Raw genomic sequence first — 12,722 nt, 5'->3', positions numbered from 1 at the left:
CTTTTGCAAGAAAGAAAGAAAAAAAAAAAATTCTGCTAGGAGCATCATTTGAGGACAACATGCGTGAGAGGAAAAACTGAGGTGGTGACATGTCACGCAAGGAAAGAAATCCATCTAATTCAGAGGCAGGCTCTCTGTTGGTTCAGTAATGGGACGTTCCGGCTCAGTGCCTGTGCGGTTTTTTTTTTTTTTTTTTCCCCAGTCCGGGCTGTCGCTTTAAGACAACGATGGCTTTGTGTCTGATTAATTCAATGTACGGCGACGCGTTAGTGGAGAAACCTTATTAGACAACCAGCCACACACACACACACACACACACACACACACATACACACACACATACACATACACAGTCGAGAGAGAGAGGAGAGATACTGAGCAGACCAGTGCGCTGGAGAAGAACTGGATTTTACTTTAAAACACCTGAAGTTGTCTTTTTTTTTTTTTTTATGATTAAACCGGGGGTTCATTTTTTTTTTTTTTTTTTTAAACCGGGGGTTTTTTTTTTTTTTTTTTTTTTTTTTTTTCTTTTAAAGATGAAGGCATCTTGAGGATGGGCTGCACACGTTTGGAATAAAAGTCTGCATCACCGCGCACGAAAAGGAGGGATTGTTCACCAGCAGCTGGAGTAAAAAAAAAAAAATAAATAATACATCCGATCCGAGGAGGAGGACAGAAGATCGGAAGAAGGGATGTCGTCGGAAAAACACGGTGAGTGTTTGAATTGTCTTACACTGTGGCGTATTTTGAAGCCTAATTGGCAGCTTGATTGAGCCACTTCCGAGGTGAGGACATATGTTATTTCTGTCTTTGTGTCGCCTGCTCGATACATGTCAGGTCTTTTTGTGTGTCATCTACATTTTTTTTTTTCCCCCCAGCTCCCCCTCTCTTGTTTCCAATCCGCTGTTTGTCTGCACAGCGCTGTGTCTATAGGATGATGCACCGCTGTGTGGGCGCAGCCTGGGGGGGGGGGGGGAGAAAAAAAAAAATAACCATAGGGCCTCATAGTATGTCCATGGCGCCCAATAGAGAGTTTAAAGTCGCATTATCAGACTTGACGTGATTACATTTTTATCTCAAGTTGTGTATTTTGTTTGTATTTGATATATTTTCTCCATAAAACGCGAAAGACTTCCACTGATAATTATATAAACAGGCAATTTCACAATTTATTATATAGTTTTTTGTTTTTTTTCTCTGTGTCTCACAATAATCATCATTACGCACGGGCCCACGTACATCTCTCCTGACTATGGACATTAGTGTGGGTGTCCTTTGCGCGTGCACGCCATCCCTTGCGCGTGTTTAACAGCCTTTAACAATAATCCTCAACGTCTGGTGCATATTACAGCCATTTTTTTGTCTCATCTTCCCAGTTTCCTTTTTTTTTTGTCTTATTTCATGACGTTGAAGCACCAACTGCTTCTGATGGAGCTCAAACAGCGAGAGTAGAACAAACAGCAGAATAAAGGAATAACAAAGCTGATAATGACACTGAAAGCTAACTGTAAAAACAGCTGCAGCTACTCCTGTGATGTCTTTGTGTTGTTTCCCTTCAGTTGAAACAGAGCCTGGATGCTACTGTGCTACTGTACACATCACATGATCTGACACTGAGCAGGGATTATTTTGGCACATGTGAAGCTCAGAGTTGTGAATTGATCTGAAGATTTGAAGATGAGAGATTCATTTACACCTGCAGACCCACCTGAAAGCAGGTGGTGAGAGAGAAAAAAGAAGCTGTATTTGTTTTTACTATCTCCTTGTATCTACTAAAAGAGGCTCCAGTATCATTTTGTCACTGTAACTGATCTGCCAGCTGCTGATATCTAAAATATTATTTATACAAACATTTGTAACAAACGCATTATCCATTATCCATATTATGTAATCAATGAAGTTGATATATTCTGTTCTTCACTGCTGACACAATGGACCTGTGAGGATAAAAACAAATGTATGAATAAAATTGACTTGTAACATCTAATAACTAATTACATTAATATTACATGTAGTTGCTATAGTGTTGTGGAAGCTGCATCACTGGAGCAGTCATTAATCTTATTCCATTCACGAGAACAGTGACATCACGCTTCCCATTTAGCACAGACACACACATTAGTTTTTATTTGTTAACGGTGCCGTTATTTTTAAATGAACAGTTTTAAAATTATTGTCATGAATGTTGATATCTTGATTTGAAATCAAACTATGAAGGTGTTGCTGTTAGGAATAGAAACCATAGACAGGGGAATAGTGACAACTAAATGATAGATTTTAAACTACTGATCAATAATTTGTAATTAGCAATAAACATTATGTCTAGAACTGGATCAGTTGTGAGTATTAGTCCAAAATTGTTATTAAATGTTCAGCTCAGTATAATTTAATTTAAAATGAGCTGGTTTTGAACTTAAAAAACATAAATACAACGAGCAAAAGAAACTAATTTGATAGAAAAGGAGCTGCAACATATTACATTGCTAATACAATATACATTTGTCAATTATAACACTAATTAATGAGACCTGACATCTACTGTATTATGAAGGGAGTTCCAAAATAATGACTAGTGATTAAATCATCTATTTTCCTGTGCTCATCCAGATTCAGGCTTGTAAACCGGTTTAAACAAAGACACGTCTATTCGTGACCCCTCATCAGCGGTTACACACATCCCTGTTTGATTTGAATCTTTTTCAGAGGCCTGATGAGATAAAAAATTATTCAATAATTCACAAGAATAAAAATAAACCTGAGAGGAGGGGAGACGTTTTTCTTTCCTATCTCCTCAGTCGTCTCGGCACCACCTCTAGATTTGAGATTCATTCTTGTTCACACTTGACGGTGGAACTGAGAAACAGCAAAGCTACGGGCGAAACAGAGGAAAGAAAACGGGAGGGAGGGATGGATGGATGGATGGATGGATGGATGGATGGATGGATTTCCAGTTCAGTGTCGTTTCAGCAACGCTTTGTGAATCAGCTGCAGAAAAAAAGCAAGAAAACTCACAAAACAGAGCTCAGTGAAGTGGTTTCAGTCACAACCTTTTGTTTATAGATGCTTAAGATTTAGCTTTTTTTTTTTTAGACTCATTTTTGCAGCCGCTGAGACGGTTCCTAACCCCCGGGTAACCACTTCACTCAGCTCACGGTTTTGTGAATTTTCGTGCATTTTTTTTTTTTTTTGCTGGAAATAACTCCTGTGTTACCAGTTGCTGTTTAATGCCAACGTTTTGGACTTCTGAATATCTCATGTTCCCAGATTTTTCATCGAGACTCAACTGAAAATCCTCCAAACTACATTTTCTTTCTTCCGTTTCACCCTGTATTTGACCATTTTCATCATTTTCATCCGACGTTGAATGAAAAACCAGTAAATATAAAGTATGCCACCAGCTCACTCGCATGTATATTTTGTGTCATGTTTGCTGAGCTACTCGTCACGTCTTATTACGACCTTTTAAAGGTGTCCCCTCCCTCATGCTCGCTTCCTTTCCCCTCTGTCTGTTTCTGGTCCAGTTCCTGCTTGTGACAGAGTTGGGGACTGTTACGTAAAGCCGGTCCCCGAGCACAAGTCGTCAACCCTCATCATTCAGCCGCTCTGCTCTCTGACTGCCTCCTGCTCTCCTTCTTCCTCTCTTGTTTCATCCTCACCTCCATCTATCTCCATCTCTCTCTCTCTCTCTCTCTCTCTCTCTCTCTGTCCCCGTCCTCCCTCCTCATGTCCCTGTCAGAATGGATTACCGCACCCTCAGCCACGTCCCTGCCGTGAAAACACGACACCCTATCAGTCATTTTCAATGTTGAACAAACACAAAGGGAGCGCGAGTGTGAGCGGAAAATGTTCAGACGCCCCAAAAGCCGACGGCTGCTTCAGTTCAGACCTTCAGATGAAGCTCTCCATCTCAGAAATGCCACATTTCTAACTGATGATAAACATTGTTTTGAAGAGAGACAGAAAAAAAGGCCTTTTTCTTCTTCTGGGGTGAAAATGTCAATCACTGTCATCATTAGCACACAACCTGCACAGGTTGGAAAATATCAGGCGTTTTCTTTTTTTTTTTTGTGTGTGTGTATGCTCTCTGAAGTCTTACTGAGGAGCTGTTGTCTGTGTAATTGTGTAATCCCCTCCTCAACACTGAGATAAGACATATTACATTCAACATAGCCATGTCTGAGTTAGATAACATGCCCCCACTCGTACATCTCTGTCCTCAACTCTTCTAACTCTACTCTTTCTATTTCTGATTCCTCTCCTACCTGCTTTCGTCTTCCTCTTCTTCTTCCTCTTCATCTCTCAGGTCTCGATGACTCTGGCCGTCAGACCATGCAGCCTCCCCCGTACCTCCCTGGCCCGCAAGACCCCAACATACCCCAACACCCCAACATGGCTCCTGCGCCGGGCACCCAGCCCAGCTACCCTCCCCCGCCTCCTCCACCGGGCTCAGAGGGTTACCTCCAAGAAACCCAGTTCCACTGCGGCCCGTTGGGACCTCCCGGGGCCCCGCAGGGATACACCGTCCAGACCCAGGGTCCCGGAGGCACCATGCCTCACCCCCCTGTAGGATACCTCCACCCGGGCTACCCGCTTCAGCTGCAGCCATGCACGGCTTACGTACCCGTGTACCCCATGGCATCGGTGAGTCAGAGACGACACTTTTTAAAGATTTCGCAGGTGTGACATCAGGCTGCTGCAGGATTACACCAGTCTCTGTTCAAAATTCAGCACACTGTACATTTCATATCACAGATAATCACTCTCATGTTTTCATCCTTCACATTTACATACTTGATGGCTGAAAATTAATTTGGGTAAAACTTTAATTTACCTCTAAGGTTTCTAAATAATTAGAAAATAATTATTACTAGAAAGTGTCTTGGAAAGACACTAAAGAAACAATGTCTCTAATTTCCCTATGACTCATACAAAATGATGTATTTTTTGTCCTGGAAACTACTTTGGAAAGTATTAGAAAATTATAAGAATTACAAAACCATACATTTTTAATTCATTCCCTTTATTGATATCAACCTCTGTTTTATTTCTTCTAAAATATTCATTTGTTGAAGTAGCGTCACGCTTTTATCTTCTAGAGCTTCCAGAGGAAATGTTTGCAGCAATGTTTGAAACATGTAACATCTTGGTTGACGTGGCTTTATTCACATGTTTGGTGATTGTTGTTCGGACAGAGAGATGAATAAGAGTAGAAGTAGAATATTCACTGAATAGACTAATTCCACATATTATGTAATGATATACAATAATATATAAATTGCATTTCTTGCCCATAGATTAGCTTTTATGAAAAGTGCATGTGCGTTGCATTACAACATGTGTCTGAACTCCAGGCTTTTTTTCTGCTTTGCTTCATTGTGTATGTAGTTTTCTGGCTGTTGGAAACTAATGTGTAAAGCAAACTTAACACATTTTATCCTCAGGGTAATTCAAAGTGCTTTAAATTAGACGGAGACAAAAAACAGAATATGACAGAAATGGCATTTGCTTACTGGAACTTAACGTCTGGCAGATGAAATGGCGTCAATTATTTTTTATAAGATTTAATAAGTAGAGTCATTGTCCTCTAGTAGTTTCTGGAGGACAGGACATCCCGAAAGGTCACATGATAGATCTGAGCTGGATGTGAGATGATTAAGAAGAAAAAAAACACCTCTGCTACACAAAATAGTGTTTTTTATTTTTACTCTTCTCAAATCTTTGCTTTTCTATTGTCAAGTTTTACCTCTCCTGGACCACAAACTATTAAAATTAGTTTGGGAATAAGGCACCGACCACAAACTACACAATTCCTACACAATTGTTTCATGTCATTCCCTCTCTTCTCATTTCCTCTCATCTCTCCTCTATTTCCCATCTATCAAAGGCACAAAATTCCCAGAACAATAATTTAGAAACGGGCAGAAAGAAGGTTTTGCTTTTGCAGGTTGTGAACCAATCCACAAGATCATTAATAGTTTCTCATTTGGAGCCTTTATTTATTCATTCATTTAGTACAAAATCCCCGTTTTTGAATTTTAGACGCATGTGTTTACATATTAATAGATAAAACCATTCACACTATACCCTGAAATAAAAACCACAAAGCAAACATGAGTCATCAAATAACTGAGAGTGTCGCTGCTTTTGTGCTGCCACAGGTCCCACCACCACATGTCCTCATTTTTTTTTTTTTGAAGATCAGAGCTGGCGGTTAATCTTCGTTACCATAACACCAAACATCAGTCTCTTTTAATAAAATGAATATTCACATGATTTTTTTTTGTTCATGCACATACATTCTCACAGGATTGTGGGTAAGAACGCATGTAAAATGTCGTCAAGAGTAAAAAAAAAAAACCTGCCCTGTAGCGTCACGTTTTCGTCTTTCAGACTCTTCACAAATGAATCACAGCTTCACGCATTTCCGGACACGGCGCTCACGGACTAAAGCCTAAAGCAACAGTGCGCTCTGATCTCTCTTCTCTAGCCTCGCAGCCAACAGTACACAGCCAGGGGATGCGAGCACACCGGGAGACACTTCCACAACATCAGACGCGGTCACGTCTGAGCTCTGCAGGTGGTGTGTAAGAGAGCGAAGCTGGTGAAAAATGTTCAGTTGGCGCTGCACTGTGATTAACTTGCCTCTGACGTCTACTGTAAAGAAAAAAAAAAACAAAAAAAACATCTAAATGAGTTTGACAGACTGCTGTCAAAAATGCAAATGAGATCTTGTTTCCCATTGCTCCCTGTCTGATATGAGTAATCCTAACAGGCGCTGTTTCCCTCCCTCTGCCTCGCTTTTACCACCGTCCTCTTTGCTCATGTCACCTTGTTCTTGTGTCTTTTGAGGGCAACGTGTTTTGTAAGCCGCTCTGCTCTTTTAAAAAGCACATGTACTCACTCTGTCTTCTTCTTTCTTCTTTCTTCTTCTTCTTTCTTCTTTCTTCTTCTTCTTTCTCTCTCTCTCTCTCTCCCTCTGTTCAGGGTCAGCCCTACATGCCGGCTGGAGGAGCCCACCCAGGAATCCCCCCGGGCCAGATTCATCCCATGCAAATGCCACCCAGCATCACCCTAATGGACCGTCGGCCACCACACGACTACCTGCCCATTGCCGTGCTCACCACCGTCTGCTGCTTCTGGCCGACAGGCATCATTGCCATCATCAAAGCAGTGCAGGTTAATGCTGCTTCACAGTATCTTTTTGATCTTTGGGTTTTATTAACATAATGTCGCCTTTACCACAGACTTTGTGGTATAAATGCATCTTGAAGTCATTTTACACATCAGTTTATCTTCGGAAATACACTCTCCCTTTAGAATGATAAGAATGCGGAAAAGTAAGATGCTATAAATCTAAAGCTATAGTCTTTTTGTCTTCAACCACACAAGCACAAAGGCCTCAGGTATGGCTTTGTTGTTTGGTCCGCCACTTACAGACTGAAATATCTCAACAATTGTTGGAGTGATCGCCATGATATTTTGTACAGAGCCATTCATGGTCCCCAGAGGATGATTCGTACTGACTTTGACTATCCACTGACTTTTCCCTCAGCGTCACCGTTCACATTTCTGTTACTTTGTTGACTGAAATCTCTCAACAGCTGTTGGGTTAAGTGCCTCAAAATGTGGAGCAGCCATTCATGTTCCCCTCAGGATGAATCTTAGCTTTGTTTTGCGCAGACCTGCACATGAAGTAAATTGATTGACTGATTAAGCTTCTGTTGGGCGTCAGAAACGCCTGAAACAGAAGCGAAAACAAACGTAAATGTACAACGTACTAGATAAACAGCCACACAAACATATCCAAGCGACCCTCGTGCACGTTTGTCTACGTGCAGCCAAGAGAAACATAACTCCCGCTTCAGTCTTGTAATTACTTGTTATTTTATTTACTAATGCAACATTAAAGGGATAGTTTGGGTTTTTTGACACTTTCACTCAGCTGACCTGCGGCTGCGGCCTAACACAGTGCTCTCTGTAGTTGCGGTTATTCGTAGGAATACGGTAGTTCAACTGTTGTAGTGTCAGATGAAAGTGCTTTTTGCATGGGGAGATGAACCACTGAAAATATACTACATAAGGCGTACATTTCAACAGATATTAGGTTGTTTCGGCGGGTGTTTGTAAAAGTGTCTAAAACACGTTTTTTCTCGTGGCCACGTGAACAGCAACACATAGCTCTGCCACTCTGCCGGTGCCCCTGGTCGGCTTTCCTAACTGAGACAATACTTGACAATCTTGTGAAATGCACTAAATCTGAATAAATGATGGACGTCAGGTAAATTAGTGAAACCTTCGTTACAGAGATTGTTGTCATTTTGATAATAAAAACGTCCGTTAAGAGACGCAGCAGAGATGTTCGCTCTCGTAAACAAACCCACAGACGTTTTAGATGCGTTTGAATAATGCGATTGTTTGGAAACAGGATGTGACAGGCTGTTTTGCATCTCTTTCTTCCTGTCAACCTGGACTCCAGAATAAGTGAAGTAACTGAATTAATTGTTTGTGCATGGTTGAAACACAGAAAGAAAAAAAACTCCCCCAAATCAAACTTCAAACTGTAAATGAACTGTGAATGAACTCTGACTGAACTGACACCAGCCAATATTTTCAATACTTTTAAATTACGCGGAATCAGGGAAAACGGTCAACAGCAGGAGGAAAGTGCCGCTGCGAGTGTCAGGGTTTAGATTACACATGCAGAAAGAACCGATGTAGTTCAGTGTAATACACAGCTGCACCATCATTACACACACTCTCAGCTATGTCGTCTATATGACCTCTGCATGAAAAGACAGAGTTTGCTCTTTTTTACAAGCCGTTCATTGATGCCGTTAACATACAAGTTAAGTTGAGCGTGATGTTAGAAATGTAAAGGCTCAGTCTGCTGGCTCTCATGCTTCATGTTGTGCCTGTTTTCTTTACCTCTGTAATGACAGGCTGTGCTGACCAACATGCACACGACAGACCACGTTACGTAACTGCGCCATTGTCGGTGCAACGGGACAGAATGGATTTTTTCCTCTGGGCCTGCTCAGCCGGCTTTGAGTTGAGCCGAGCTGACAGGGCGTGGACCCACCGGTCTGAGTTGTATATGTTGTTATGGTGTGTTAATGTTTTGTGGTGTGGCCTCTTTCTGCACATTCAGGCTCTGCTGCAGCGAAATCGATCCATCCGTGGTGTTTTTAGACTCTCTCCTGCTCCCACTCATGCATCTTCTTGTTACATAACACCTATTTTAATTTCTCCTCTACCCCCCCCCACACACCCATCCCCTTCTTCCCCCCCCTGATTCCGGCATCACTTAGGTGCGTACGGCGATAGCCAGAGGGGACATGGTGACGGCGGAAATAGCCTCCCGCGAGGCGCGCAACTTCTCCTTCATCAGCCTGGCTGTTGGCATCGCCTCCATTGTGCTGTGCACCATCCTCACCGTGGTGGTCATCATCGCCTCGCAGCACCACGACGACGACTGGGAGCCGTAACTCCACGCAGATGGGAAATCATGGCATATTTTAGCAAGCTAACTACTCTTATAATTGTTTGGAGGGAAGCTCTGAAAGTGCACTCAAACTGCTACTGCTTGCTGGCACTCTGTGTACAGCTACACACACACACACACACACACACACACACACACACACACAAACACACACACACACACACAACCTAACCTGCTGCCATCAAACACACACCGACGACCAAAAACAACCAATCACAGCTAACATTCAAATGCCAAATACAAGCAGCTGTCAAATGAGACCCAGTATTGCTGTTAGCACAGCGACCGCTTAATATTTACACACAGATACGAGCTGCAGGAGGGAAACAAAGCTCCTCGCATTAACAATTCATTTGACGCTGATTAATTCATACGGCCTTCACTGATGTAGTTAGATGAGAGGATAGGTCACTGTGTGTTTCCGTTTTAAATGCTCCAACATACGAAATGGGCCCTCACAGTATCTGCAGTTGAAGACATCACATTCAAAGAGCTTCCTTTAGGATAGTTCAATGCACATTTTTAGTCTTACAGGTACAAGCATACATGTGTTCTCTTCTTTAAAAACTTAATATAAAAAAAAAAAAAAGTGCCATGTTGAACCAGTGTTGATTTACAGAGTAGTATTATTGCTGATACACAGTGTTAGAGGGGGTGATCAATACACATTTAACACACCAAATGGAGACTGGACTTACAAAGTGACTTGCTAACCAAACAGAGTATTTATTTGAGCCTGGTTGTTTGCGTGTTACATGGACATTTTAGCTGGACGATGTGATACATAACTTATGAATTATATGTTTGTTAATTTATTTAAAATCTGTTATTTATTAATTTATTCAATATCTACCCATGCATTGACTTTGTCTGCTTTAATTTATAGTATATCACTGGTTTATTTGCAGCTATCTGACACTTTGAATTGGCTTAAATTTGATATCTCATGACGATGATAATGATATTGCACTTTGTAGTAACCAGATGAGGTGACGCAGCTGCTTAGATTCATAGCTCTTATAGTGCATGGTTAATATAAATTTAGGCTAATGGGCTTTTAGTGCAAAAAAAAAAAAAAAGCTTGTCTCCCAGTTGTTGGGGGGAGTATTTCCTAAAATTTCTATTAGTGTGTGGTACAGTATTTTTCAAAATGTTGAACTGTCAAAACAAGAAAAGGAGACAATTTAGATGATAAGTACTTGAATCTTGGGTTGTATTTTAGTGTATTGGCCTATTTTGTGTTGCGCATCTCTTAGCTATTTAATCTCAGACACTGTATATGAAACTTTAGTGCAACCTTAGACTTATGAGGCAACATAACCCTGCATGTCATTCTCAGTTTGTTTCCATTTTGTCTTAAATATTGAGGCTAGATGTGCAGCTGTGAGCTCCTGTAACGTTGTTTCACTGTTGTTCTGCAGCGAGTTGGGTTCCCCCCCACCCACACCCACCCCCCGTTATGAGTACAGTTTCTATAATGTATCGTAGCTCTGAGCAGCAGGTGTGCAGATGTTTGTAAGAGCCAACATGGCTGTAACGTTGCAGTATGAACCATTTTGTGAGTTTTCAGGAGTTACAGGAAATGAATGTCTCCGTTAGGAGAGAGAGAAACTACTAATGCCTATATTGTATTGTAGCACTTTCTGCTCTATGAAATCTTTCCTCTGGTTCCCTCTCTCTCTCTTTCTGTCTTTCTCCTGTCCACATGAGTTATTGGACCTATCAACATATCTCTTCTTCTCCCCCCTTTCCTCTGTTGGTCCCTATGATAATGCTATTTTTAAAAGATTATATAGATATATTAAAAATTATGTTTGTTGACAATGAACACAAATAGAGACAGTATAAATACAGTTTATGCCGTACTTTATTTCTTTAACAAATATCTACTAGTATTATTATTATTATTACATCGTAAATTATTGATGTATAATATTGAGTACGTTGAACACATCTGGGTTTGTATTTATCAAACTTCTAAGAATTATACGTACAAATACTCTTTTTTCTCTTTTTATTTCATTTTATTTGTGTGAAGTCTCCAGTAGCAATTACCACGTGAAGTAATGACAATCTAAATATTTATACTAAATGAATAGTGATGAAATAAACCAAACTGGAGACAGGAGGAAGCAACTGCAAAAAGACTAAGACCACCCCATTCCAAATTATTTTCTATTGCCAGACATCTAGGATGTGTTAACGTCTGTAGAGGTTTAGAATAACTACACGTTAGTTAAGAACCACCTATTTAGAAGTGAAAATCAGTTTGCGAGATAGATTTTATTATTGAAGCAGTAGTTTGACATTTTGAGAAATACACTTATTTACTTTCTTGCAGAGAGTTAGATGAGAAGATTGACACTGTTTAACATGAAGCTACAGCTAGCAGCAAGTCAGTTTATCTTAGCACAATGACTGGAAACAGCTAGCCTGGCCCTGTTCAAAGGCTAGCCCGTCAGAACCTCTTAATAGTTGTGTTTACATTTCTGTCTTTGTGCGGATTTGAAATGTAGATACTGTATATTCTGTCTATGTATAAATGAATTGGTGAGCCTTCGAGATGCTAGTAGGCAGTTTTGGACAGAATCAGTGCAGCTGTTTCACTTGTGGCTAAGCTAAGAAGCTAATAGCTTCATATTTACTGTAGAGACATGAGCGTGGTATCACGATGTTTATCTATCTCTGGGCAAGAAAGCAAATTAGCATATTTCTATTTATTTTCTTGAGCAGGAGTAAAAGTGAAGGATTTTTACTTTTATCTTGCACATTAAGCCCAAAAATGTCACATTTAGCAGTTTGATAAATACAGGCCCCGTCCTTATATGATAGACTTGTTGATATTTGAGTGTTTGACAAGTAAATGAGGCACAGTGCTGTTTAGTATTATTAGTGTACAGAAGGCTCTGGCAGTGAGTGCGTATCTATTGAATAGAGTCACTCCCAGCATATCTAGTTTATTTGGCGCTAGGCTGCATCTCCCTGTGTGCTTTCTGATAGGACTCCTATGTGCTCAGCAACAAGAACTGCAGCTGTTTAATACACAGCTGGGAGGTGTGTTCCTCATTTTCTTTTTCTTTTTTTTTCTTTTTTTTTGTGTTGTTTTGTTTTTTGAGCTTGTACAGTAATTGCGACGGGTTGCTTGTTCAAAGAGCCAAAACTTACCTGTGTACATGTGGTTCTCTTGAGGTTTATTATTCTAATTATGTTCATGGCTGTG

At 40.6% G+C, this 12,722-nt stretch overlaps 1 protein-coding gene across 1 annotated transcript; it reads left to right on the top strand.

The window, feature by feature from the left end:
- The first annotated feature begins 630 nt into the window (after positions 1-630).
- On the top strand, positions 631-10,091 carry prrt1 (proline rich transmembrane protein 1). Its single transcript, XM_022746904.1, has 4 exons — positions 631-711; positions 4,304-4,641; positions 6,985-7,176; positions 9,309-10,091. Exons 1-4 carry the CDS (start codon positions 693-695, stop codon positions 9,483-9,485), a joined length of 726 nt encoding a protein of 241 aa, XP_022602625.1. The 5' UTR covers positions 631-692; the 3' UTR covers positions 9,486-10,091.
- The last annotated feature ends 2,631 nt before the right edge of the window (positions 10,092-12,722 follow it).

The sequence above is a fragment of the Seriola dumerili genome, unplaced genomic scaffold (assembly GCF_002260705.1).
Source record: "Seriola dumerili isolate Sdu_G_001 unplaced genomic scaffold, Sdu_1.0 BDQW01000110.1, whole genome shotgun sequence".
In the NCBI taxonomy this organism is placed as follows: domain Eukaryota; kingdom Metazoa; phylum Chordata; class Actinopteri; order Carangiformes; family Carangidae; genus Seriola; species Seriola dumerili.
Note: the sequence above shows the minus strand (reverse complement) of the source record. Positions and strands in the feature narration are given on the sequence as shown.